Source organism: Ochotona curzoniae, unplaced genomic scaffold (assembly GCF_017591425.1).
Source record: "Ochotona curzoniae isolate NIBS_2020 unplaced genomic scaffold, NIBS_Ocur_1.0 contig_3432, whole genome shotgun sequence".
NCBI classification, from domain to species: Eukaryota; Metazoa; Chordata; class Mammalia; order Lagomorpha; family Ochotonidae; genus Ochotona; species Ochotona curzoniae.
The window spans coordinates 22117303-22140955 of NW_024465859.1; the positions used below are offsets into that span (position 1 = coordinate 22117303).

The window sequence follows — 23653 nt, forward strand, 5'->3', positions numbered from 1 at the left end:
ATGGAAACCAGGGGATGAGTTTAAGAAATAGTTAAAGGCAAACAAGAGAAAAAACGAAGAAAATTATGTCAGAAAAAGTTCTGATTCATGGTAAGACAAGTAAAAAGATGTTAGTAATGGGTGTACAAAAAAAGCAGTACAGGAACAAAGAGGAAGAAGCAACAAACTCTACCAGGGAACACACTGGCTAGAAGAGGGCATGCCAGTGAAGGGTTCACCGCATTCTCCAGGTTATTCAGAAACTCAGTCAAACCAATGAAGACATTTAACCATTACTCACTATTTTGTCATAAAAGTCTTTGGGAAGTTTGGAGAGAATTTCTACTGCTTCCAAAAGCTCATAAGCATCTATCTGCGGCACTTCATCACCGTCATCACCACCTTCAAGGAGGGGGAAAAAATCCTTAAGAATGAATGGAATGATTTTAAACAGTCATCAATCCTTTATCAGTGCTGTGAAAGGGTTAGATCAGAGTTATTAATGCTATATCCCAAATTATATTAAAGTAAATCCTCCAAGAAATGTTGACAGTAAACAGAGATTTTTGTGGCACACAGTGCCACTTCTAGCTTTTTTTTTATATATATATATAACAGAACCAAGTTTTAAAATTGGCTTACCTCCCTCAGCATCTCCACCAGCAGACTGCTGCTGTTCCAATTTAGCTTCAAGTTCTTGTTGGGAACGCAAAAACCGAATGGGTTTGGGAGCCCCTGATGGCAATTTGACCCATTCCTCTTCTAGTTCTTTCAACTGTAAATATAAAAAAATTTTAAAGATATATTCACATCCTGCCATTAGAGACAATATTAATGTTTATATATGATTAACATTAACTCTTATGCTGAAAGACTTTTTTTTTTGGCGTGGAGGACACAATTTCTTACTCATGTGGCACTTACACAGCAGAAAAGAAAAAGATAAATTATATCTTCTGAAACATAAATTTAAAGGACTTACACTTATTCTACTGAAGACATACGTCTAAACACTAACAATGAAACCAACATTTTAGGACATTCTCATTAGTTCATTGGGAAGTTTCTAAAGCTAAATTTTAGTGAAAAACTGGATAAATGTTTTCCATTTTGAATCCTGGAAGGCAGTGGTAAAAGGTAAAGTGGTTGGGTCCCTGCCATCTAGTGGAGAACTGGACTGAGTTTCTGGCTCCTGCTTTGGCCCCAGTCAGGGAACAATGAGGGCATCTGGGAAGTCAACCAAGTAAATAAATGAATAAATCTTTAAAATTAATTTAATCCAAGAAATGCTAAGTCCTGCCATCCAAAAATATTATACATAGATCATTTATTTATTGTTTTATTTGAAAGTCAGTTACAGAAAGAGAGCTAGAGATAGCAAAACAGAGATCTTCCATCTGCTGGTTCATTCCCCAGTGGCTGACATGGCCAGAGTTAAGCCAGCCTAAAATCAGGAGCTTCATTCAGACTCCCATTTGGATGGCAGGGGTCCAAACACTTGGGCTACCTCTCATTGCTTTTGCCAGGCCTTTTATCAAGGAGCTGAATCAGAAATGGAGCAGCCAGGACACAAACTGCCACCAATGGGATGTCAGAGATGTGGGGAGTAGATTTTTTGCTATATCACAATGCTGGGCCCAATAAAGGGATTTTCTCAACTGCTACTGATTTAACACTAGCATGCTGGAATCACTGAATAAACAATACTAATTTGAGAGAACAAAGTAGAAAGTTAGCTATGTTCAGAAAAATCAATTGACCTTAAGATTTAGAAAAATAATAACATATAAGGACAGATTATCAATAACATAAAAGAATTATCTTCATATTAAACTTAACCAAAGCCCATTAGAAAACTGTGTGTCTCACCTGGACAGAGTTTATATTTTGTAACGGGTGTCTCAGAGCATCCCGAATCCATCTATAAATCTCCACAGCAATTAATTTGGCTTCATCTCGAATAGGCTTCTCTCGAGATTCAAAGAGTTTTGGCAACACTTTGATAATTGGCTTAAGCAAAATGATTTTAGAACCAAATTCACTAAAAGCAAAATATTGAGGGGGGAAAATGATCAATATGCAATGTGCCTGGGTAGAGTCAGTTTTCATTCATTCAAACATATCTTTATACTCAAGTATTAACACAATTACAGTTTTAATTTTCTTAAGGTAGCAAAACGAAAATGAACTGAAATTCAAACCCATGTATACATTTAGGCATCATTCTCTCCAGAATATTAATGTCTAGGCTCAAAATACTCTTATCATCTTGAAACAATCTTTTTGGTATCCAGCTGAGGAATAACTCAAACCTATATAGGATCAATATGCTTAATGTATTAAATACTTATGTGAATATGTATAAAACTTTAACATATGAGCAAACTGGCTTCTAAATATGTAGATGAGTGAGAACTCTCCTATAATTAAGGTGATTCACTAGATGATGGCTCATGAATCCTGGTAGTATGTTTTTCAAGTTTGCTTTTGCAGTTATCATTGTATAATTCCGGGCAATTTAAATCTATATTTGCTTCCATATTCCATGGGGAAAATAGATGGGTTTTAGCCTCATTTAAACAGCTATCTTATTTATTCCAACTTACATTTCTTTTTTTTTAAAGATTTATTATTATTATTATTTTTTTATTGGAAAGGAGGATATACAGAGAGGAGAGACAGAGAGGAAGATCTTCCGTCCGATGATTCACTCCCCAAGTGAGTGCAACGGCCGATACTATGCCGTTCCAAAGCCAGGAGCCTCTTCCAGGTCTCCCACGAGCAGGTGCAGGGTCCTAAAGCTTTGGGCCGTCCTCGACTGCTTTCCCAGGCCACAGGCAGGGAGCTGGAAGGGAAGCAGGGCTGCCGGGATTAGAACCGGCGCCCAAATGGGCGTTCAAGGCGAGGACCTTAACCACTTGCGCCACTGCGCCGGGCCCACCTTACATTTCTAGCATATACTATATTTTCAAGTTTCCAACTGGCTAATTTTATCTTTCTGATATCATTGCTAATGTATATTAATATCAAATTCAGGAGCAGGAAGGATTTAATTGTGAGACAACAATGAAACTCTATATTGCTAGTAGGACTTCAAATATGTTATTTCTTTTTCCTAAAGTGCACACATTTGTTTCATATGTACAAATGTTACAAAACTATTAAACAATAGCTCAAGTCCAAGAGATTAAAAATGGAACACTTTTCTAGAAAGTGATTTTTACTAAGACATCAATGTGATATACATTAATGCAGACACCATAATGTTAAAATGAAATACATCATTTCTAATATTTCCCTGAAAATGTCTTTTATTTTATTAGAAAGGGACATTTTAACTTGGCTCATCTTAAATTTAAGACTAAAAGAGGGGCCCGGCGGCGTGGCCTAGTGGCTAAAATCCTCGCCTTGAACACACCAGGATCCCATTTGGGCGCCGGTTCTAGTCCCAGCCGCTCCACTTCCCATCCAGCTCCCTGCTTGTGGCCTGAGAAAGCAGTTGAGGATAACCCAAAGCTTTGGGACCCTGCACCCATGTGGGAGACCTGGAAGAAGTTCCTGGCTCCTGGCTTCAGATCGGTGTAGCATCGGCCATTGTGCTCACTTGGGGAGTGAATCATCGGACGGAAGATCTTCCTCTCTGTCTCTCCTCCTCTGTATGTCTGACTCTCCAATAAATAAATCTTAAAAAAAAAAAAGACTAAAGGAAAGGTACGGCATTGTGGTGTAGCAGAGTGACACTGGCATCACACATAGGCACAAATCAATGTCCTGGATGCTCTATTTCTAATGCAGCTCCCTGCCAAAGGCCTGGCAAAAGCAGTAGAAATAAAATCAGGGTTTGGCCCCTACTATCCATGCAGGAGATCCATAAGAAGCTCTTCGTTCCTGGCTTTGACCTGGCTCAGTCCTGGATCTGGGGAGCCAAACAGCGGATGGAAGAATTCTGTCTCCCTTTCTCTGTAACTCTTTCAAATAAATTAATAAATAAATATTTATTTTTAAAAAGCTTTATTTATTTCTATGGGAAAGTCAAATATACAGAGAGGAGGAGAGACAGAGAGGAAGATCCTCCATCCAATAATTTATTCCCCAAGTGACTGCACTGGCCAGATCTGAGTTGATCCAAAGCCAGGAGCCAGGAGCCCCTTCCAGGTCTCCCAGGCAGGTGCAGGGCCCAAGGCTTTGGGCCCTCCTCGACTGCTTTCCCAGGCCACAAGCAGGGAGCTGGAAGGGAACATGGGATCCTGGCGTTCAAGGCGAAAACTAGCTGCTAGGCCATTGCACCGGGCCCTAAACAAATATCTGAAAAGACTAAAGGTACTTAATGACGATCTTAAATCATTTTTCTTAAGGATATGTAACATGATATTCAACAAACCTAACATTTGGAATCCCTTCCATTATATTACTATTTCATCTTTTTTTTTTTTTTTTGTATCCTGGTCGCTTTTGAAACACAGGAAGAAACAGCTGAATCAAATCCACCTCAAAGCTAAATTCTGACAATGTCCTTAAATTTCTTCAAGGTCCAGAAAATTACCTATTTCATTGAATACTCTGAAATAATTTAGGGTAAATAAGAACCACACTAGGATAGAAATAAACAAAAACACTGATATGGAAGCCATAAAACATTCTTAACTTTATTCTTTTCCTAATTCTATCCTCCAAGTCAGTTTAAAAATGAATATCCAGAGTTCACAGCATTCTGGATGTGACACCTCTGATTTAAAGGGAAAATATTGTTATATACATATATATTGATATATACACAATATATCTTTATTAAACCATTACTAGATTGGCTAACATTGTGGCAAAGCATATTAAGCTACAGCCTGTAATAACAGCACACTATATGAGCAGCAGTTCAAGCCCTGGCTGCTCCAGCTTCTACAGATATGCTTGGGTAGGCGGCAGAAGATGGCCCAAGTACTTAGAACCTTTGCCCTTGGGAAGACCCAGATGGAGTTCTAGGCTCCTGGTTCTGGCCCATGTCTGGCCATGTGGCCATTTGGGAAGTGAACTAATAAGTGAAAGATTCTTTTTCCTTCTTTGCTTCTATCTGTGTGTGAAACTTTGCCTTTCAAACAAACACATAAACAAACAAATACATAAACAAAAAAATTTAACAAGAGATATTACTAAGGACAGCACAAATTACTGATAATCAAACCGATTCACTAAATTTCTAAGATGAAGCAATAAGCACATTATATACTGCTCAGATAAACACATAGTTATAATCTCAACAGAAAATAAGGATGCTCATGACACAACAGTCTAAATGCAGATGACCAGGTGAGGCAGCTGGCAAAGCTGCTGCCCACAGTGCCAACATCCCATATAGGAGCCAGTCCCAGTCCGGGCTGCTCTTCCATTCCAGTTTCCTGTTAATGCGCCTGGGAAAGCCTATCATGGCTCAAGTCCATGGGCTCCTACACCCATGTGGAAGATCCGGAGACCTGGAAGAACCTTCAGCCATTGTGTCTGTTTGGGAGTAAACCAGCAGATTATAGATCTTTCCATCTATCTCGCTTTCTATCTCTGCCTTTCAAATAAAATTGGTTAAAAACTTACCTAAATGAAAGTCAATTTTTCTTTTAAATTTATTTTTAGTGGAAAGGCAGATTCACACAAAGAAAGAAAGACAGAAAGATGTTCCATCCATGGGATCATCCCCCAGGTGGCCACAATAGCCAATGTGAAGCGAGGAGTCAGGAGCCAGGAGCTTCTTCCAGGTCTCCACAGAGGTGCAGGGTCCAAAGGCTTTGGCCATCCTCTACTGCTTTAGCAGATCACAAGCAGGGAGCTGGATGGACAATGGAGCGGTCTGGACACTGACTGGTGCCCATATGGAATACTGGCACATCCAAGTTGAGGAATTAGACACTGAGCCATTGTCCCAGGCCCGTGAAACTCAAATTTTATAAAACAAGATAATGAGTCACAACAAATGATGTAAAACATAAAGCCTTATATAAATCAAAGATGGTTTAGCAAAATTCAACAACTACCAAACTTTCACATAAAATAAACAGAAGGACCACTTCTCCCAAGATACAGGTCACACACAAAAATCACAGGAGACTTGGAATGCTCTTTAGTGTAAGAATTTCACTGCAACTGCCTTCTTATGAGATTAAGTCAGCCAAATCAGAACTACTGATTCACCACAGAAAATAATTCCATTCACGAAAAACATCAATGGCAAACAACTCTTACTTAAGAGTAAGTTAGCTTGGGCCTGGTACAATGGCCTAGCGGTTAAAGTCCTCGCCTTGAAACCACCAGGATCCCATTTGGGCGCCGGTTCTAATCCTGGCAGCTCCACTTCCCATCCTGCTTGTGACCTGAGAAAGCAGTCGAGGACGGCCCAAAGCTTTGGGACGCTGCACCCAATGTGGGATACCCGGATACACCATGTGGGATACCCGGAAGAATTTCCCGGATCCTGGCTTCGGATCGGTGTAGCATCAGTCATTGTGAATCATCAGATGGAAGATCTTCCTCTCTGTCTCTCTTCCTCTCTGTATATCTGACTTTGTAATAAAAATAAATAAATCTTAAAAAAAAAAAAAAAAAGAAAAGTAAGTTAGCTCCTATTTGCTCTTGCTATGCTCCTATTAAAAAGCTTATAGCAGGCCTAGCACGGTAGCCCAATAGCTAAAGTTCTCGCCTTGCACACCAGTTCTAATCCTGGAGGATCCAATTCCCATCCAGCTCCCTGCCTGTGGCCTGGAAGGCAGTTGAGGATGGCCCAGGGCCTTGGGTTCCTGCATCTGTGTGGGTAATCCAGAAGAGGCTCCTGGCTTCGGATTGGAGTGAATCATCACACATAAGATCTTCCTCTCTGTCTCTCCTCCTCTCTTTATATCTAACTTCGCAATAAAAAAATTCAAAAACAAATCTAAAAAAAAAAAAAGAATCAGTACTTAAAAAAAAAACATATAGCATGTCCTATTTTACTAACTCGTTGTCTTAGCCAACATTTCAAAGTATGCATATCCACACTTCAGTAAATGAAAATTGCTAAATATCTCGAGGAGTGTTTTTCTGCCTGAAGCCAAATTCTGAGACTCTTGAGGAATGGCTTTTCCAGGTCACCTTCCTGGTTTTTGTGCATGCCAAGTTCAGCAGTTTTCATTTCTCAAACTCAATCAAGATATTCTAGTTCTCAAAATCAAAACAGAAGTCTTACCTTAAGGCTTTCCTCAGCGTCTCTATGCAAGCCACGACGATCTTGGGGTTCTTACTGTCCAGGCCTTTCAGAAGCTCTTCCTGCACGGCCTCCCCTTTCTCAATCTCTATGTACATGAGGCAGATCTCCTGGCCGAGCTCCTTGGCTTTTGCCTTGGGTTGGTTGAACACTTTACTCACAACACCGGATACAACTTCTCCTGTGGTTCTGTAATACAAATTATCATGCACAAATACAGGGAAAGAGTTGGAAAAAGGTCATGGAATGCAGCATAAAAGCAGTTTTACAATTGGTAAGATGTAAAATGGTTCTCTAATTTAAAAATTCAAGTTTAAAAAATTATAAACTTATGTGCATTGTCAAAGTTTAAGAGATGTCACCCCCAATAAGGTTTGAATTTATATACATGGAAATTTAAATTAGCAAAAATCCATTAAAATCTCATCACCCAGAAAAAGTTACTATAAACTTTTTGATAGCAATCTTCTAGCCGTTTATCTAAATACATCTGTTTCTTTCTCTCTCACACATACACACAAATGAGTAAATATTACAAAAACGGAATTTCAGAGAGTTTATTTTTAGAAAAAAAAAGCTAAAATTCTCCTAAATGTTTCTTAGCACAATTTCCTCAGAGGGAAAAGATACTTAAAACAATAAAAGATTCCTCTGGACTCCTTTACAAGACTACAGTAACTCAGCACTTTGAATCTCCTCTAAATGGAAATATATTACTGGGAACTGTTACGACTACATGTTGTATTTGTCACAAAAAGCTCTGTCTCACGAAAACGGAAATTTATAAAAGCAATGGTGGTTCTAGTTAGTCAAACTGTCAACTGGCTAACTTTACTGGATAATCTTTGCAGTAAGCCAAGCATTTATTCTTGCACAAGTAAGTCAACCATTCCCACTCCTTGTGGTGGTGTTTAGGAGGTTCTTCTCAATGACAGACCAGATTTAGAAAAACTGAGGCTCATGCAGTATGGGAGAGTGGGGTGATTAGGTGTCTCTTATTCACAGCTCAAGTCAAACAGACCAGGAGTCACAAAAACTACTGAGCTATCATTACCTCCTGCAAGAGACAGCAAATGTCTAATCAGCACACAGAGAGAGGTGAGGCCAAGATCATTTAGCTCGGAGCCCTCACCAAAAAAAAAAAAAAAAAAAAAAAAAAAAAATTTTTTTACATAAAGTTGTACATGTTTATGCAGTGCCATGTTACACACACACACAAAAACACATATACATACTATATTGTCTAACCAAGGCAAGCAGTATCTGTCTCCTCAAACATTTATAATTTCTTTATAGTGAAAACATTCAAAATTCTTTTCAACTTTTTTAAAGAGAAATATAGTGTATCATTATTACCCTTCTGTGCTAAAGAAACTTCTTACTATTATTTAACTATGCTAGTATTTAAACATTTTCCCATCTTTCTTGCCCTTTAGCACAATTCTCATAATTCATTTTTTCAGAATCCATGTTTCCTGTAAGTTATTAAAACTTTCCATTTTAGAATAATTTTCACGCAAAAAGCTGAAATGGAAAAAGTTTCTGATTCATCAGACCTCAAGATATAAACTGAAGGTTTAATTTCTAATTTACTCTTTTGTATCAATCCATCAAACCATTTAGACTCATGAAGAGTATCTTATGATAGCAAGAAAATGAATATATTCTCAAAGTGCGAATAGTGAAGAACAGCAACCGGTAAGCAGACATAAGTTAGTATCTGCAGCACTGTATGGGTTTTTATCAGAACAGCTGGGGGAACGTTACTTACTTTCCTGCTACATGGGCATTTTCAACGTAAACAAGTGCAGCTTCTAATCCTTTCAACTGAACCACTGCATTGGAATCAGTGACAAATTTTTTGATCAAACCTAAATATTTGGACCATTCAGGGCTCTTTTCATCCTTTATTTTCTGGAAGATCTTCAGGGCCTCTTCATATCCACTTAATCTTGCTTTCCATAGCTAAAAGAAGAGTAATATTTTCAAATAAACACAACAAAATTTAATGATATGACTGTCTATTATCAATTTTGAGGTGAATAAACATTAACACTCTGTATGAGGAAATATGAAGGAAGAACTCATCAATGAAATCAAACAGGAATTTAAGGAATTCAGTTTTCTAACAAGATTTAAGCAGTAAGTTTCATATACTTGTTCGTTTTGCAGCCATTTTGGAAGCGAATCAGCAGATGGAAGATCTTTCTCTGTGCTTCCTTGTCTCTGTAATCTGCCTTTCCATTAAAATGTAAAATAAAATAAGATAAACCTTAAAAAAAGAAAAAAAAAAACCCTTTTCCAAGAAACTGAAGACTCAAATACTTGGGTAGGTTCCTGGCATGGGCATTTGAGGAAGACGATCTCTTTCTGCCTTTCAAAAACATGCGTTTCTAAGGATTTATTTTATTTATTTGTCTTCACTACTACATTAGAGACAGAAGGCTCACTGAAGGTCTAAAACTCTCTGCCACATTTGTTTTGCTGCAGCTTACTGTATTATGCACCAATAATGTCCATGTCCATGCTAATAATACGTCTCTGGGTGTCATTCTGGCTTTTCCAAGAGATAGCACACTGGTGAATGACAACGACATTGAGTAATTTATTACTTAGGGCAAAAGGAGTGGTCCCGGAAAAGATATAGGACAAAGGCTGCAAATTTTTACTCTTCAGAGGTAGAAAGTATATTTCAACATGTGGGATAATGTATCTATTCTGTATTTTTAAAGAACAACAACCCAATTCATCTTTATAGCAATTGTCAAGGAAACAAAATAGTTAATCTAAGAACTTTAACTACAGATTAAAATTTTTTTTAAAGATTTATTTTTATTATTTTTTTATTGGAAAGGCGGATATACAGAGGAGACAGAGAGGAAGATCTTCCGTCCGATGATTCACTCCCCAAGTGAGCGCAACGGCTGATGCTATGCCGATCCGAAGCCAGGAGCCTCTTCCAGGTCTCCCACATGGGTGCAGGGTCCCAAAGCTTTGGGCTGTCCTCGACTGCTTTCCCAGGCCACAGGCAGGGAGCTGGAAGGGAAGCAGGGCTGCCGGGATAGAACCGGCGCCCACATGGGATCCCAGGTGTGCAAGGTGAGGACCTTAACCACTTGTGCCACCATGTCGGGCCCTACAGATTAAATTTTACAAAAAAAGAAACTGGATTTCTTGAATCTACAAATTGATATTTGTTTTAAAATAATTTTAAAAGAAATTAAAATTGGAGAACACATAATTTGAAAAGATACCACTAACTAGTGATACAAGTTATCTATTATTAGATTAAAATAAACTAAGATACTGTTAATCATGGTGATTATATATAGATAAGTAAACTTCAAAATAAAATTATGGGACTTTAGAGCCGGAATGGTAGCTCAGCAGGCTAATCTCTACCTTGAAGCACAGGCCTCGTACATGGACACTGGATCTAGTTCTGGCTGTTCCACTGCCAAACCAGTTCCCTGTTCATGGATGAGGAAAGCAGTGGAGGTTCAAGTCCTTGGGAACCTGCATCCGTGTGGGAAACCTGGAAGAAGCTCCTGGCTCCTGGTTTTGGATTGGCTCAGCTTCGGCCATTGCAGCCACTTGGGGAGTGAACCAGCAGATGGAAGATTTCTCTTTGTCTCTCCTCTCTATAAATCTTTGTTTCAAAAAAAAGAATAATAAAATGGGACTTCCAAAGAGGTTCAGAGTACATCCTCAAATGTTTCTTTACAATTAGGTGTTACTAAGCAATTAGCTAAGTATACTGTCCTGGAGCAGGGGGTGATATATGAAACTAGGCAGTCGGCAAGTTTTTATAGGTACAAACTGTTTTTCTTTCTTTCTTCTTTTTTTTTTTTCCTTAAGATTTATTTATTTTTATTACAAAGTCAGATATACAGAGAGGAGGAGAGACAGGGAGGAAGATCTTCTGTCCAATGACTCACTCCCCAAGTGACCACAAGGGCCGGCGCTATGCCGATCCGAAGCCAGGAAACAGGCGTCTCCTCCAGGTCTCCCACTCAGGTGCAGGGTCCCAAGGCTTTGGGCTGTCCTTGACTGCTTTCTCAGGTCACAAGCAGGGAGCTGGATGGGAAGTGGGGCTGCCGAGATTAGAACCAGCGCACTTATGGGATCCCAGTGCTTTCAAGGCGAGGGCTGTAGCCACTAGGCCATCGTGCCGGGCCCAAAATCTGCAATCTGCTTTTTACATTACTAACACTTACTTATCTTCTTTCTCTGAATTCTTTTTTCTTTTTAAAGATCTATTTTTATTATTTTTTTATTGGAAAGGCGGATATACAGAGAGGAGAGACAGAGAGGAAGATCTTCCGTCCGATGATTCACTCCCCAAGTGAGCGCAACGGGCCGATGCTATGCCGGTCTGAAGCCAGGAGCCTCTTCCGGGTCTCCCACATGGGTGCAGGGTCCCAAGGCTTTGGGCCGTCCTTGACTGCCTTCCCGGCCACAGGCAGGGAGCTGGAAGGGAAGCGGGGCTGCCGGGATAGAACCGGCGCCCATATGGGATCCTGGGGCGTGCAAGGGGAGGACCTTAACCACTGAGCCACCATGCTGGGCCCCTCTGAATTCTTTCACTAATATATATCCTCTTTGAATTATTGCAAGATACTAAAAAAAAAAAAAAAAAAAAACAAAGAACACACATTTAACTGAGTGAGGCAAAACAATTTTACATGGCATAAAATGGTACTTCATAAAACATCAGTGATTTTGAAACTTGCCAATGTTTTCACATGCCTCTAAGTAAAAAGACAGTATTACCTGAAGAGCAAACTAGCCAATAACACTGAAATTCAAGGTTCATGGGAGTCTTACCTTGTGCTCACATTTCTGATCAACCGGCAATTTCAACCACTCACTGTCATCTCCCATGGTGCTTCCAGGTTTTCCTCGGAATTAAGAGTTTTTCCTAGAGAGACAAAAGCAGATAGCTACTATTGTAAGCAGCAGCTTTTTTTTCTTTAGGACAAAGTGACTTTTCTGAGATTACTTCATTGAGCATACACCAACAGGAAATAAGAAGCACATTTGATTTTATAACCAGGAGTCAGGAGCATCTTTTGGGTCTCCCACATGGGTGCAGGGCCCAAGGATGTAAGCTATCTTTCACAGCTTTCCCAGGTACATTAGCAGGGAGCTGGATCAGATGTGGGGCAGGTAGAACCAAACTGGTGCCATAGGATGTGGCTTCACAGGTTGAAGCTTTTTAAAAAATTATTATTATTACTATTATTACTTATTAGCAGGTAGAGGTTTAATACACTATGCCACAGTGTTTACCCAACAGGTCTTTTTTTGTAAAAAAAAAAAAAAAAAATCAATTGGGTCCGGCACAGTGGCCTAGCAGCTATACTCCTTGCCTTGAACACGCGGGGATCACATTTGGGCACCAGTTCTAATCACAGCTAACCAGGTTCTCATCCAGCTCTCTGCTTGTGGCATGGGAATGCAGGAGAGAATAGTCCAAAGCCTTAGGACCCTGCACCCGCGTGGCAGACCCAGAAAAGTCTCCTGACTTCAGATCAGCTCAACTCCAGTCATTGTAGCCATTTGGGGAGTAAATTGGTGTATGAAAGATCTTTTTCTCTGTCTCTCCTTCTCTCTGTAAATTTGCCTTTGCGATAAAAATAAATCTTAAAAAAAAAAAAAAAAAACGGCTATGGGATACCAGAACAGTTACCCCAAATTTACTTTAGTTTGAGCTGGTTGCAAGGAGAAACTGAATACAAGAATAACTCCACAAAGTTGCCCTTTTGAGAAATAAATTTACATTCATAAATGAAATCTACATTAGTAAACAGCAATTTTTTCTTAGGTTCCCCCACCTGCCTACACAGCAAAGCTCTGATTACAGGAGACTGGAGCTCAGACGGAGGCAGCCCATTGGCCCTTCTACTGAGAGCAGGTCTCAACCTACATGCTAAACCAGCCTTTCACTTGTATTGCTACTGAAGCCTGCTGCCACCTCCCCACCATTCCATTATTTTATGCCTCAGTTGTAAAATGGGTTATCTCCTATCAATCTGCCTATTGTCAGTTTCACAGACTCAATTGTCAAAACTTGGGCAGCATAAGTTCTCTCTCCTACAAAAATGAACAATGCTTCAGAAAAGATGCGCTTCCAACTAAACTTCTTAAAGAAAATGATCAATATGGAAAAATGCCACCTGGCTCTCTACCTAACTCAAATCAATGTTATGTTTCCATACATGAAGTAGCGCTACACCTGGAGGACAATGATGGTTCCATTCCCACACTAAAGAGGAATTCTACCTGGACCCCAAGAGTAAGCCAAGGAAAGTTAGTAATGAAAGCAGGCACCTCCTGAGGCAGCTGGCAGATGGACCTGGGGGGAGGGCTGGGGAGTTGCCCACAAAGTTGGCAAATAGTCTTTCTTTTCTTTTCTTTGAGATTTTGTTTGCTTATTTCTAAGGCAGAATTATAAAGAGTGGAAGCAGAGAAATTTACCATCCGCTGTTCATTCCTCAAATGTCCCCAACGGCAGGGGCTGGCCCAGGAGGAAACCAGGAACCCAGAGTTTCACCTGGTCTCCCACATGGGCAGCAGGGGCCCAACCACTTGGCTACCTCTGCTATCTTCCCAGACGCACCAGCAACAACTCTCAAACCTGCACCATAACACGGTACCACCCAGATGAGGGTCAAGAAGTGTGTGCTCATTCCAATTGGCTTGGTTTAAAGGATTCAAGTTATGTCTAAACACACTTTTCATCAGTCTATGCAAGGTAGGGGTTACCCGTCATTCAAGGAGAAAAGGATAGAAATTACCATCCACTCAGCAGTAGGGGCTCTCACAGCCCATCATGGAGGCCAGGATGGCACCACTGGATCTGTCTCTAATAGACATCTGGTCTTTACTCCTCCTTTTCGATGCCAAGTGCCTTCAAAGGCAATCCTCAGCATTAAGCTGGTGTCTTTTCCCATTCCTGTAAGGACTCTCCATCTCTTTCACCCTAACAGGAACCTTACCTCACTGCCTATCATGCATTGAACTCTCATAGTAGTAAACTAACTCTTTAAATAAACTATTCCTTAACAAATATTATTCATATTTAAATCTTTTTTTTTTTTTTTAAGAAAAAGATTGAGCTAATCTGGCCAAAGCCAGGAGCCAAGAGCTCCCCCTCAGGTCTCGCATGCAGGTGACTTGAGTCACTGCTTTCACAGGCCACAGAGGGCTGCACAGAGGTGAGGAGCTGGAACACAAATTGGCAGCCAGAAGGAATGCCAACGCTGCAAATGTATTACTAGCCTGCTATGCCATGTAGCTGGCCCCTAATTAAATCCTTTTACAAATGACTTTTATGTTTAACATTCTTTCAACAAATTCCTGCTATATACCTTTAAATTACTTCTAATTTTCTGATTATATGCAGTGTATAAATTAAATGAAAAAAGACAAGAATCAAGTGAGCATTTGGCCTCCTGTTGCACATCTGAGTGCCCAGGGTCAATGTGGCACCTCTGCTCCTGTGTTCCTGATCTTGAGGATTCTGCCACCCAGGGGGGGAGAGCTGGGCGGAATTCCCAGCTTCCTACTTGAACCTGGCCCAGACCCAGCCACTGTGAGCATCTGGGAAATGAATTAGTCGACACAAGCTTGTTTTCTCTCTCAACAACTAAATAATCCTCTAGTAACATTTTCCTTAATACAAACACTTTCCAAAATTTGAAAATGATATCTAAAGACTACACAGATCTCCATTTTGTGCATGTATCCTAATTACCAATCTTTTTGCTTGACATTTAAACTGTTTCCAATTTTCAGAACCATAAACAACAGAAGAGGTCCTACTTACCCCTCCAGTCCCAATCCTGACATGACACACATAATTTGTGTCATATGTATATGTGTGTATATATAACTATACATGCACATGTCATACATGTATAACTATATATAAAAAACTATATAACTATATGTATATATAAAAGATGTATTTTTAAAAATTGGAAAGTCAGATTTAGAGAGAGGAGAAAGAGAAAGATCTTTCATCTGCTGGTTCACTCCCCAAGTGGCCTCAATGGCCAGAGCTGAGCTGATCTGAAGCCAGGAGGCAGTTAAGGGCCTGCACTCTGGCATTCTATATGGGTGCCGGTTTGAGTGCCAGTCACCCCACTTCAGATTCAGTCCCTGCTAACATGCCTGGGAAGCTCCATAGGATGGCTCACCTCCTTCGGCCCCTACACCTACATGGGGGATCCAAACGAAGCTCCTGGCTCCTAGATCAGTCATTGTGGCCAGTTTGACTAGTGAAGGAAAATTGATCTCTCTCTCACCACCCCTCCTCTCTAACTCTGCTTTTCAAATACGAATAATTTTCTTTAAAGTTAGAAATGGAATTGCCATATGGTATTCCACAATTCTATTAAGCAAATATTCAAAATTATTGAAAATAGACACTCAAATGAGTTCTTGTACACGTGTATGTTCACAATAGTTCTACAACAGCCCAACTATCAGTGGACGGATAATATCAAAATAAAAGGGTATGCTGACAAATGCTACTAAGTGGATGAAACTCAAAAGCATTATGCTGAGTGAAAAAAGCCAAATGTGAAAGGTCCAGTACTGTATGACTCCATCCATAGGGGGTGTCTAGAATGAGGAAATCCATGAAAAAAGAATGCAGACAGATGGTTGTCAAGGGGTATGGGGAGGGAAGAAGAAAGAGAAAAATGCTTAAAGGACAAGGAAGTAGTGGGTACTCTGGAGTGACATGTTTTAGAACTAGACAAAGGAGTTGCACAATGCTATCTGCTCAAGTATTCAAGTATCTGGCTCAAGTATTCAAGTCCCAGCCACCTACAGCAGAGACCTGATGAAGTTATAGTCTCCTGTCTGGCCTGGCCCAGTCCTGGCTGTTTTGGGCATTTGGGAGCGAGTCAGAGTATGGGATTTCTTTCTTGCTCTATTGCTCAAATAAATAAAATGATTAATTTTCTGTGCTATAAATTCTACCTTAATAATTCCCTGGGTGAATTTAACATGCAATCTAGGCTGAAAACCTGCACTTTTACTTTAATGACAAGAGCTCGAGAGGGCAGAGGCTAGCAGGTAAATCCACTGACTGCAATGCCAGCATCCCATCTGGGAGCCAGTTCACGTGTAGGCTGCTCCACCTTCAATTCAGCCTCAACAATGGCCCAGGAAAAGCAGCAGCAGATAGCCCACATGCTTGGGTTCCTGTACACACGTAGATCTGGCAGAAGCTCCTAGATTCCAGCTCTGCACTGGCCCAGCTCTGGCCACTGAGATCATGTGCGGAATGAACTAGTGGATGGAAAATCTCTCTTTCTCCCTATCTCCAATTCTGACTTTCAAATAAATAAATCTTTAGAGAAAGACAGTGAGTTTGAGCAGCAGGGACAAGTCTTTTGTGGCCCAGCTAAGTGAGTTAGGTCACTACTTGTGACTCTGTAACCGAATGCTAGTTCGAGTCCTGACTCCTCTGATTCAGCTTCCTATTGATGTGCCCAGAAGGCTAAGCGAGATCAATGGTAGATGTGGGCACATCAGTTAGAGATTCAACTGTGGACAGAGAAGGTAGGGAGAGAGAGACAGACAGATGTCTAACTCGGAGATAAACATTTAGAAATGATCACTAGTTATACACAATTGAAACAAAAGGCGTGCATGACAGCACTGAGGGAGTTAAGGATAGAGCTCAGATGAAAAAAGAATTTATGGTTCAAATGTAAATAAACCTTTGGTCTCTGAAAAAAAAAAAAAAAGAATTTACACAGAACAGGTAGAAACTATGCCATGCAGTTTAACATGTACATTGCCTAGCTCATACAAACGCAAATCTGTGCTGAGGAAGGAAAAAGAATATACAAAAATCCAAAAAGATTAGTACTACATTTTCATTTTTATTTTACCTTTCTAAAATTTCTTCACTTATTTGAAAGGCTGAGTGGCAGACAGAGAGAGGAGTGATTTCCTATCCAAGTGGCTATAGGCAGGTGGGCCGGTCCACATGAAGACCCTCCAGCTGGGTCTCTCACACAGAAGGTGGCAGTCCAAGAACTTGGCTTATCTGCCACTGCTTTCTCAGACACATCATGTATACTTATTAGGAAAAAAACTGGGCCCAGCGCAGTTGCCTAGTAGCCTGCTTGTGGCCTGGGAAAGCAGTAGAGGATGGCCCAAAGCCTTGAGACCCTGCACCTGTGTGGGAGACCCGGAAGAAGTTCCTGGCTCCTGGCCTCAGATCAGCTCAACTCTGGCCACTGCAGTCACTTGGGGAATGAATCACGGGATGGAAGACCATCCTCTCTGTCTCTCCTCCTCTCTGTATATCTGACTTTGTAATAAAAATAAAATCTTTTAAAAAAAAAATCAGTACTTCAAATACAACAAAATTAGTTTATATCAACTCACTGCACATATCTGAAGAGAACCCAGCTAGAGACTCTAAGAAGGGCATCAATCTTGGGCCTGGCGCGGTGGCGCAAGTGGTTAAAGTCCTCGCCTTGCACGCCCGGGATCCCATATGGGCGCCGGTTCTAATCCCGGCAGCCCCGCTTCCCTTCCAGCTCCCTGCCTGTGGCCTGGGAAAGCAGTCGAGGATGGCCCAAGGCTTTGGGACCCTGCACCCGCGTGGGAGACCCGGAAGAGGCTCCTGGCTTCGGACCTGCATAGTATCGGCCCGTTGCGCTCACTTGGGGAGTGAATCATCGGACGGAAGATCTTCCTCTCTGTCTCTCCTCTCTGTATATCCGCCTTTCCAATAAGAAAATAATAAAAATAAATCTTTAAAAAAAAAAAAAAAAAAAAAAGAAGGGCATCAATCTGAAAAGAGCTCTGCCAAGAGCAAGCATCCAGTTTCTGATGGAGCTCAAGTGGAAGAGGGGTGAAATTTTGGCATGTTATGAAGAGCTGGGGTCAATACCCTCAGAAACAGCAGTGCTTACAGAGGGACAGCTCATCTGATTGACGCCTGAGACAATGGCCAAGAGGAAACCCACAGCTAGCAGACCACACACATCAGTTTGTAAGGAAAAAAGAATCACCTCGTCGGGGCCCTCACTGAAGGGAAATAACAGCAGAAACAACAGCCATCTCAACCACACAGACAGTGCTGACTAAAAAATTAAAGTGCAGCAATCAGCAACAAACACTTAATAAGTGTGCGATTAAGACAATGAATCATTTTTTAGGATTTATCAGTAGGATCCAGAAGACAAAACAGATTAAGAGGTGGATGTGATGGGACAGTTAGGGTAGCTGTTTGTGGTTTGTTTGGTTTTGTTTTTTGGTTTTTTTTGGATGCTCAAGTAATTTTGCTTAATGATTCCCTAAAAAACTAAAGAATGATAATATCTGCTTATTAGCAGAGTACTTTGAAAGTTAGCTAAAGCATCTGCAAATAAAATGTTTGGGCAGGTTCTATGAGTCTTTTTCCAAGGACAATGTTCCTGCTCATTCCTGTGATCAAAAAAGGGCAATTTGTGTTTCCAAAGATGAACCTTAGACATTCACCTTGCAGTTCCAATTCGGCTCCTTCTTTCTGTTTCCTAATCTTAAACTTTTAAGTCCTTAAAAAAGAATTCATTTTTCTGCAGGTAATAACGTGAAAAAGATCACATGGGCCTGGACAAAATCCCATCACCCTCATTTTTTTTTAAGAGATAAATTAAATGGATGGTTTCACTGCTTACCAAAGTGTCTTGACGTTCATGGAGCTGATGCTAAGAAATAACATTTATATTTCTTATCTTCTGATCCTAGCTTTCCAAACTCTTACAAAAAAAGATTTATTTGAAAAATAAAGATATCCAGCTATCTAGATAGATCAATTAATCTTTCCTCTGCTACTTCTCTCCCCAGATAACCACAACGGACCTCAGGGTCCCCTCAACTCAATATCCCTACTTAAAATAAGTTAATACTAGGCTTTGTATGTTTAAAGATTTACATAAGGGAGAGAGAGAATAAAAGGGAGAGAAATGGAGGGGAGCCAGGAGATTCCTCTAGGTCTCCCACATGGGGGCAAAGTCTCAAGGCTTTGGGCTGTGTTCTGCTTTCCCAGACCACAAGCAGGGAGCTGGATGGAAACAGAGCTGCCAGGACATGAATTGGTACCCATACAGGATCCCAGTGTGTCCAAGGCAAGGATTTAGCCATTGAGCCATCACACCAGACCCAACATGGTTAAATTTTTTAAAAAGCTTTATTGCTTTTTTTGAAAGGCAATGTAACAGAGAAACCTTCCATCCACTGCTTCACTCTCCAAATGCCCACAACATTCCAGGTCTGGGCCAGAGCAAAGCCAGGAGCCACAAACTTCACTCTGGTCTTTCCCAAGGCGGGCAGGGGTCTAAGTTCTTGGGGCCACCATCATCCACCGTCTTCCCAGGTGCATAAGCAGGAGCTGGAGGAGAAGCAGAGCGGCAGGGATACAGATATGGGATCTTCATCACCACTGAGCCATGAAGTTGGCTCTTAATCCTTTATTTTAATAGCACATTAAATTTTACAGGTATTTCTGATAACGATTTTATCTGAGAATCTAGTAAGGAAGACATTTATCCACTTACATGTATTTTGTAATATTTATATATATATGTGTGTAAACATATTGTTACCTCACTCTAAGCTGCTTCTTCTCAAAAAAAAAAAAAAAAAAAAAAGGCAGGGGACTGGTGCAATAACCAAGTGGCTAAATCTTCACCTTGCACGTGCCAAGATCCCATATGGCTGCTGCTTCATGTCCCAGCTGCTCCACTTCCCATCCAGCTCCCTCCTTGTGGCCTGCGAAAGCAGTAGAGGACAACCTAAAGCCTTGAGCCCCTGTAGCCTGCGTTGGAGACCTGAAAGAAGCTCCTGGCTCCTGGCTTCAGATGGGCTCAGCTCGTCTGTTGAGACCACTTGGAGAGTGAAACAGCAGATCTTGATCCCTCCTTCTCTCTCTGTTAACTGTGCTTTTCCAACAAAATTAAACAAACATTACTATTATTATTTTAATCTGAAAGGCAGTTGCACAGAAAGAAAGAGAGAGATTTCTATTCTCAGGTTTAATCTCCAAATGGCATCAATGTTTGGCCTGTCTGAAGCAAGAAGCCTGGCGCCTCTTCCCAGTATCCCATGCTTTCTGCCACCTTCTGCAGGTCTCCTAGGCCACCAGGAGGGAGCCAGGCTGAAGTGGAGCAGTAAAGGCTAAAACAACCACACCTAGTGGATGCTGGCATCACAGGTGCATGTCAACATGCCACCCCACGGGGCCAGTCCCTCCAGTTTCCTTTTCTTGAGGGGAGGTGGGCTGGGACAAGTGGATTATTCTTAGCTATGGAGCTATTCTCACCAAACTCTGACTCTTCAGTCTTATTTAATCTTTTTGTCTTTTTTTAAAAACTTTGTCTTCTTTATCTCTATTCTTACAGGGTTTATATTCTTTAAAACTAGGACGAAACAGGTATCATTAGCCTCTTCCTATATAAGGGTAAAGAAAATTGTTTACCCGATGTCATTTAAAGTGGGGGGCCCAATCTAAAGGAGAACTCTTCTTTTCTTTAATGCATCATAATTTTATTCCCGATGTGGGACAGATTCCTTCCATCTCCAAAATGAATCAGGCTGTTCGAGAAAGACCCGGAGACTCTCCCACCATCCCCAGGGAGGGAGGGAGAGTGGCAGGGCCTGGGGACTGGGATGGATATACAGTTTCCCAGCCTGTTCTACACAGGAGAGATGCTCCCTGCTACTCCTCTCATTTCTCATCTCCTTTTATAAAAGGTTGGGGGAAGGGGATCACTGCTAGAAAAAAACACCTGGCGGGTGGTGGGGTGGGTCCTGGGCTGGGACCTGAGGTTGTGGGTCACCGGTGGAGGGGGCTGCCATTGCCGTTTCTGCTGCAGGGCCTCCTTCGCACGGCATCCTGTAGCAGCCTGGTGTCAGCCTCATCTGCAGGTAACTGCACCTAGCACTGCACCGAGCCCAATGAGGCAGTGCTCCACCCACAGCAGGTGGGGGCATTTCTCAGGGTCTGTGACACTGGTGTCGCTTAGTCTAATGCTGAGACATTGATCCACAGAATACAGGGTCCCACAGATGCTCAAATCATTCTTGAGTTCCACGACCACATCCTTGCCCACAAGGGACCGGAAAAAGGAGTAGAAGAGCATGCTGCAGGTGCCCAGGACTGCTGCCCACACCGGGATCAGGAGAGTGCCCGGAGCCGCGTCAACCGGAACCGAGCCTGCGTGCGGGGCGGGGTCGCGCATGCGCACTGAAAGCTCCAGGTCCGGAAGGGAAAGCGCGCTGGGCTCCCAGGAGAGCGGAGCTAAATGAGAACTCTGAATTCCACATTTAGAGTACTACACTTTATCCACATGTAGTTTCTAGATAAATATACACCAAAGACTACTCACACTTTATAAATAGTATGACATATTTAGGCGATTAGCTAACGCCATGAAATATAAGAGCACATGAGAATATACGTAAAAGACAAATTATTTGCACCAAAGGACTTAGGTAATTTCGAGAAATTGAAATATAAAATTTAAAGTAAACAATTACTTGGAAAGAAAGAATTGTCCTTAATCTCCAGCTGCACAACAATCCAGCACAAGAACGCCCTGGGACACAACACACTGTTTGCCTGCTCCTGGGTGAGAAGTGACCACAGCTCAATTGTGATTTAGGGTTAACCAGGCAGCCCGACTCCCCCCAACCCTAGCAATCCTTATTCCATGGACAGTTGACTCTACCAGCTTTTAAAAAGGAAAAGTCTTCCCTTAAGTAAAAACTAGAGTGGTACATCATGAACTATACCATCCATACTAGTTTTAAATTTCTCAATATAATTCTATACGTTTTGTCTTCATTATGAAGTGACCACTTGCTCTACACTTTGTCTCTAAATGCAAATTTTGTTTTATTTCTTGAAAAAAAATTTTTTTTACTGGAAAGTCAGATATACAGAGAGAAGAGACAGAGAGAAAGATCTTTTCCATCCAATGATTCAGTCCCCAAGCGGCTGCAACAGCTGGAGCTGAGACAATCTGAAGCCAGGAGCCTGAAGCTTCTTCTGGGTCTCCAACGCAGCCTACAGGGTCCCAAGGCTTTGGGCCATCCTCAATTGCTTTCCCAGGCCACAAGCAGGGAGCTGAAAGGGAAGTGGAGCAGCCAGGACACAACTGGCACCCATATGGAATCTTGGCAGATGCAAAGAAAGGATTTAGCCACTAGGCTATCGCACTGGGCCCAAATGAAAATATTCTAAAGGGGACTATAAGGGTAGTTACCAAAAAATCCAGGAATACATTAAGACCACCGAATTGCACATTTTAAGGGTAAACTGCATAGTAAGTAAATTATATATCTCATTAAAGCTGTTAAAACAGTTTACAAACACAAGTCTATAAAAGATAAGAATTATTTGTTAACACTACCAATCTTTTCACATCTACATGTTTGTAAAGATGATGGAGTCCTTTCTAAAAATAGGCATTAATAAGAGCTAATTCCATTATAAGTGTAAATAATCGTAATATGAACCCTATTATATGTGAAAACAGCATAAGTAGGGAACATATGAAAGCTAAGGGAATTTAAAGATGGGATTAAGCCTAAGGTAGTGAGGGAACAGTCAGTGAAGCCTCACAGAAAGGCAGACAACTGAATTTAATGATGAATAATAGGGCTTTAATTCTAAAATTAGTAATAAAAAAGGGGTGGGGGAACCTGTGTTTTGGCATAATGGGTAAGGCCTCCACCACCTGCAGTGCCAGGATCCCGTGGGTTCCAGTTGTTTTCCTGACTGCTGCACTTCTAATCCAGCGCCCTGCTAACGTGCCTGGGAAAGCAGCAGAGATGGTCCTTGATGTACCCAGCTCCAGCTGTTGCAGCCACTTGGGGGGAGTGAACCAGTGGATGGAAGATCTCTCTGTAGCTCTTTCAAATAAGTAAACTTAAAAAAAAAAAAAAAAGCAGAGGTTAAAGAGAAAATTCTAGTCTGAGGAAATAAGGTAGTCTTTGAGTTAGAAAAGTTCTGACTTTATAGAACACTGACTGACTCCATGGAAATGTAGACTAAGGGCACATGACAAATTTTCATTATTAAGTTAAACAGCATTTGAAACAAGGTAAGGCATGATGCTATCTGCTTTATAAAGATAAATCTATACAGAATGAGTTAGAAAGGAGGGAACTAGGTTTTGATAGGAAATTATTGTGATTCTATTGGATAAGAGTTGAAAAGTAGGATCTTGTTGAAGTCGGAAGGGAAAGGATGAGAAGTGAGTCCAGGGGTGTTATATTAACAGGGGCAATGAATCAGCATCTGGAACGAAGAACTTGGGACAGGGGGAGAGCCTGCTAGCGAGCAGGAGGACTGAGCACGAGACAAGGAACATGACAGCACCAGTGGCCAGAGACATGCTAGTTCAGGGCTGTTTTGGGGGAGTGGAATAA

At 41.2% G+C, this 23653-nt stretch overlaps 1 protein-coding gene and 1 pseudogene across 3 annotated transcripts in view; both read right to left on the reverse strand.

Annotated features, from left to right (window-relative positions):
• The window catches only part of CKAP5 (cytoskeleton associated protein 5), a 104528-nt gene that overhangs the window by 56949 nt on the left and 23926 nt on the right, over positions 1–23653 (reverse strand). For 2 of the 3 annotated variants that reach the window (XM_040980197.1, XM_040980198.1), the window contains exons 2-7: positions 12029–12122; positions 8973–9166; positions 7184–7390; positions 1849–2020; positions 622–754; positions 281–381 (exon numbers count right to left, since the gene is read on the reverse strand). In XM_040980197.1, the coding sequence (XP_040836131.1) occupies positions 281–381; positions 622–754; positions 1849–2020; positions 7184–7390; positions 8973–9166; positions 12029–12085 (864 nt within the window). In that variant the 5' untranslated portion in view covers positions 12086–12122. Of the gene's footprint in view, positions 1–280; positions 382–621; positions 755–1848; positions 2021–7183; positions 7391–8972; positions 9167–12028; positions 12125–23653 lie in introns of those variants that run through there. The other variant, XM_040980199.1, reaches the window with a different exon arrangement.
• LOC121156456 lies at positions 20587–22138 on the reverse strand (annotated as a pseudogene).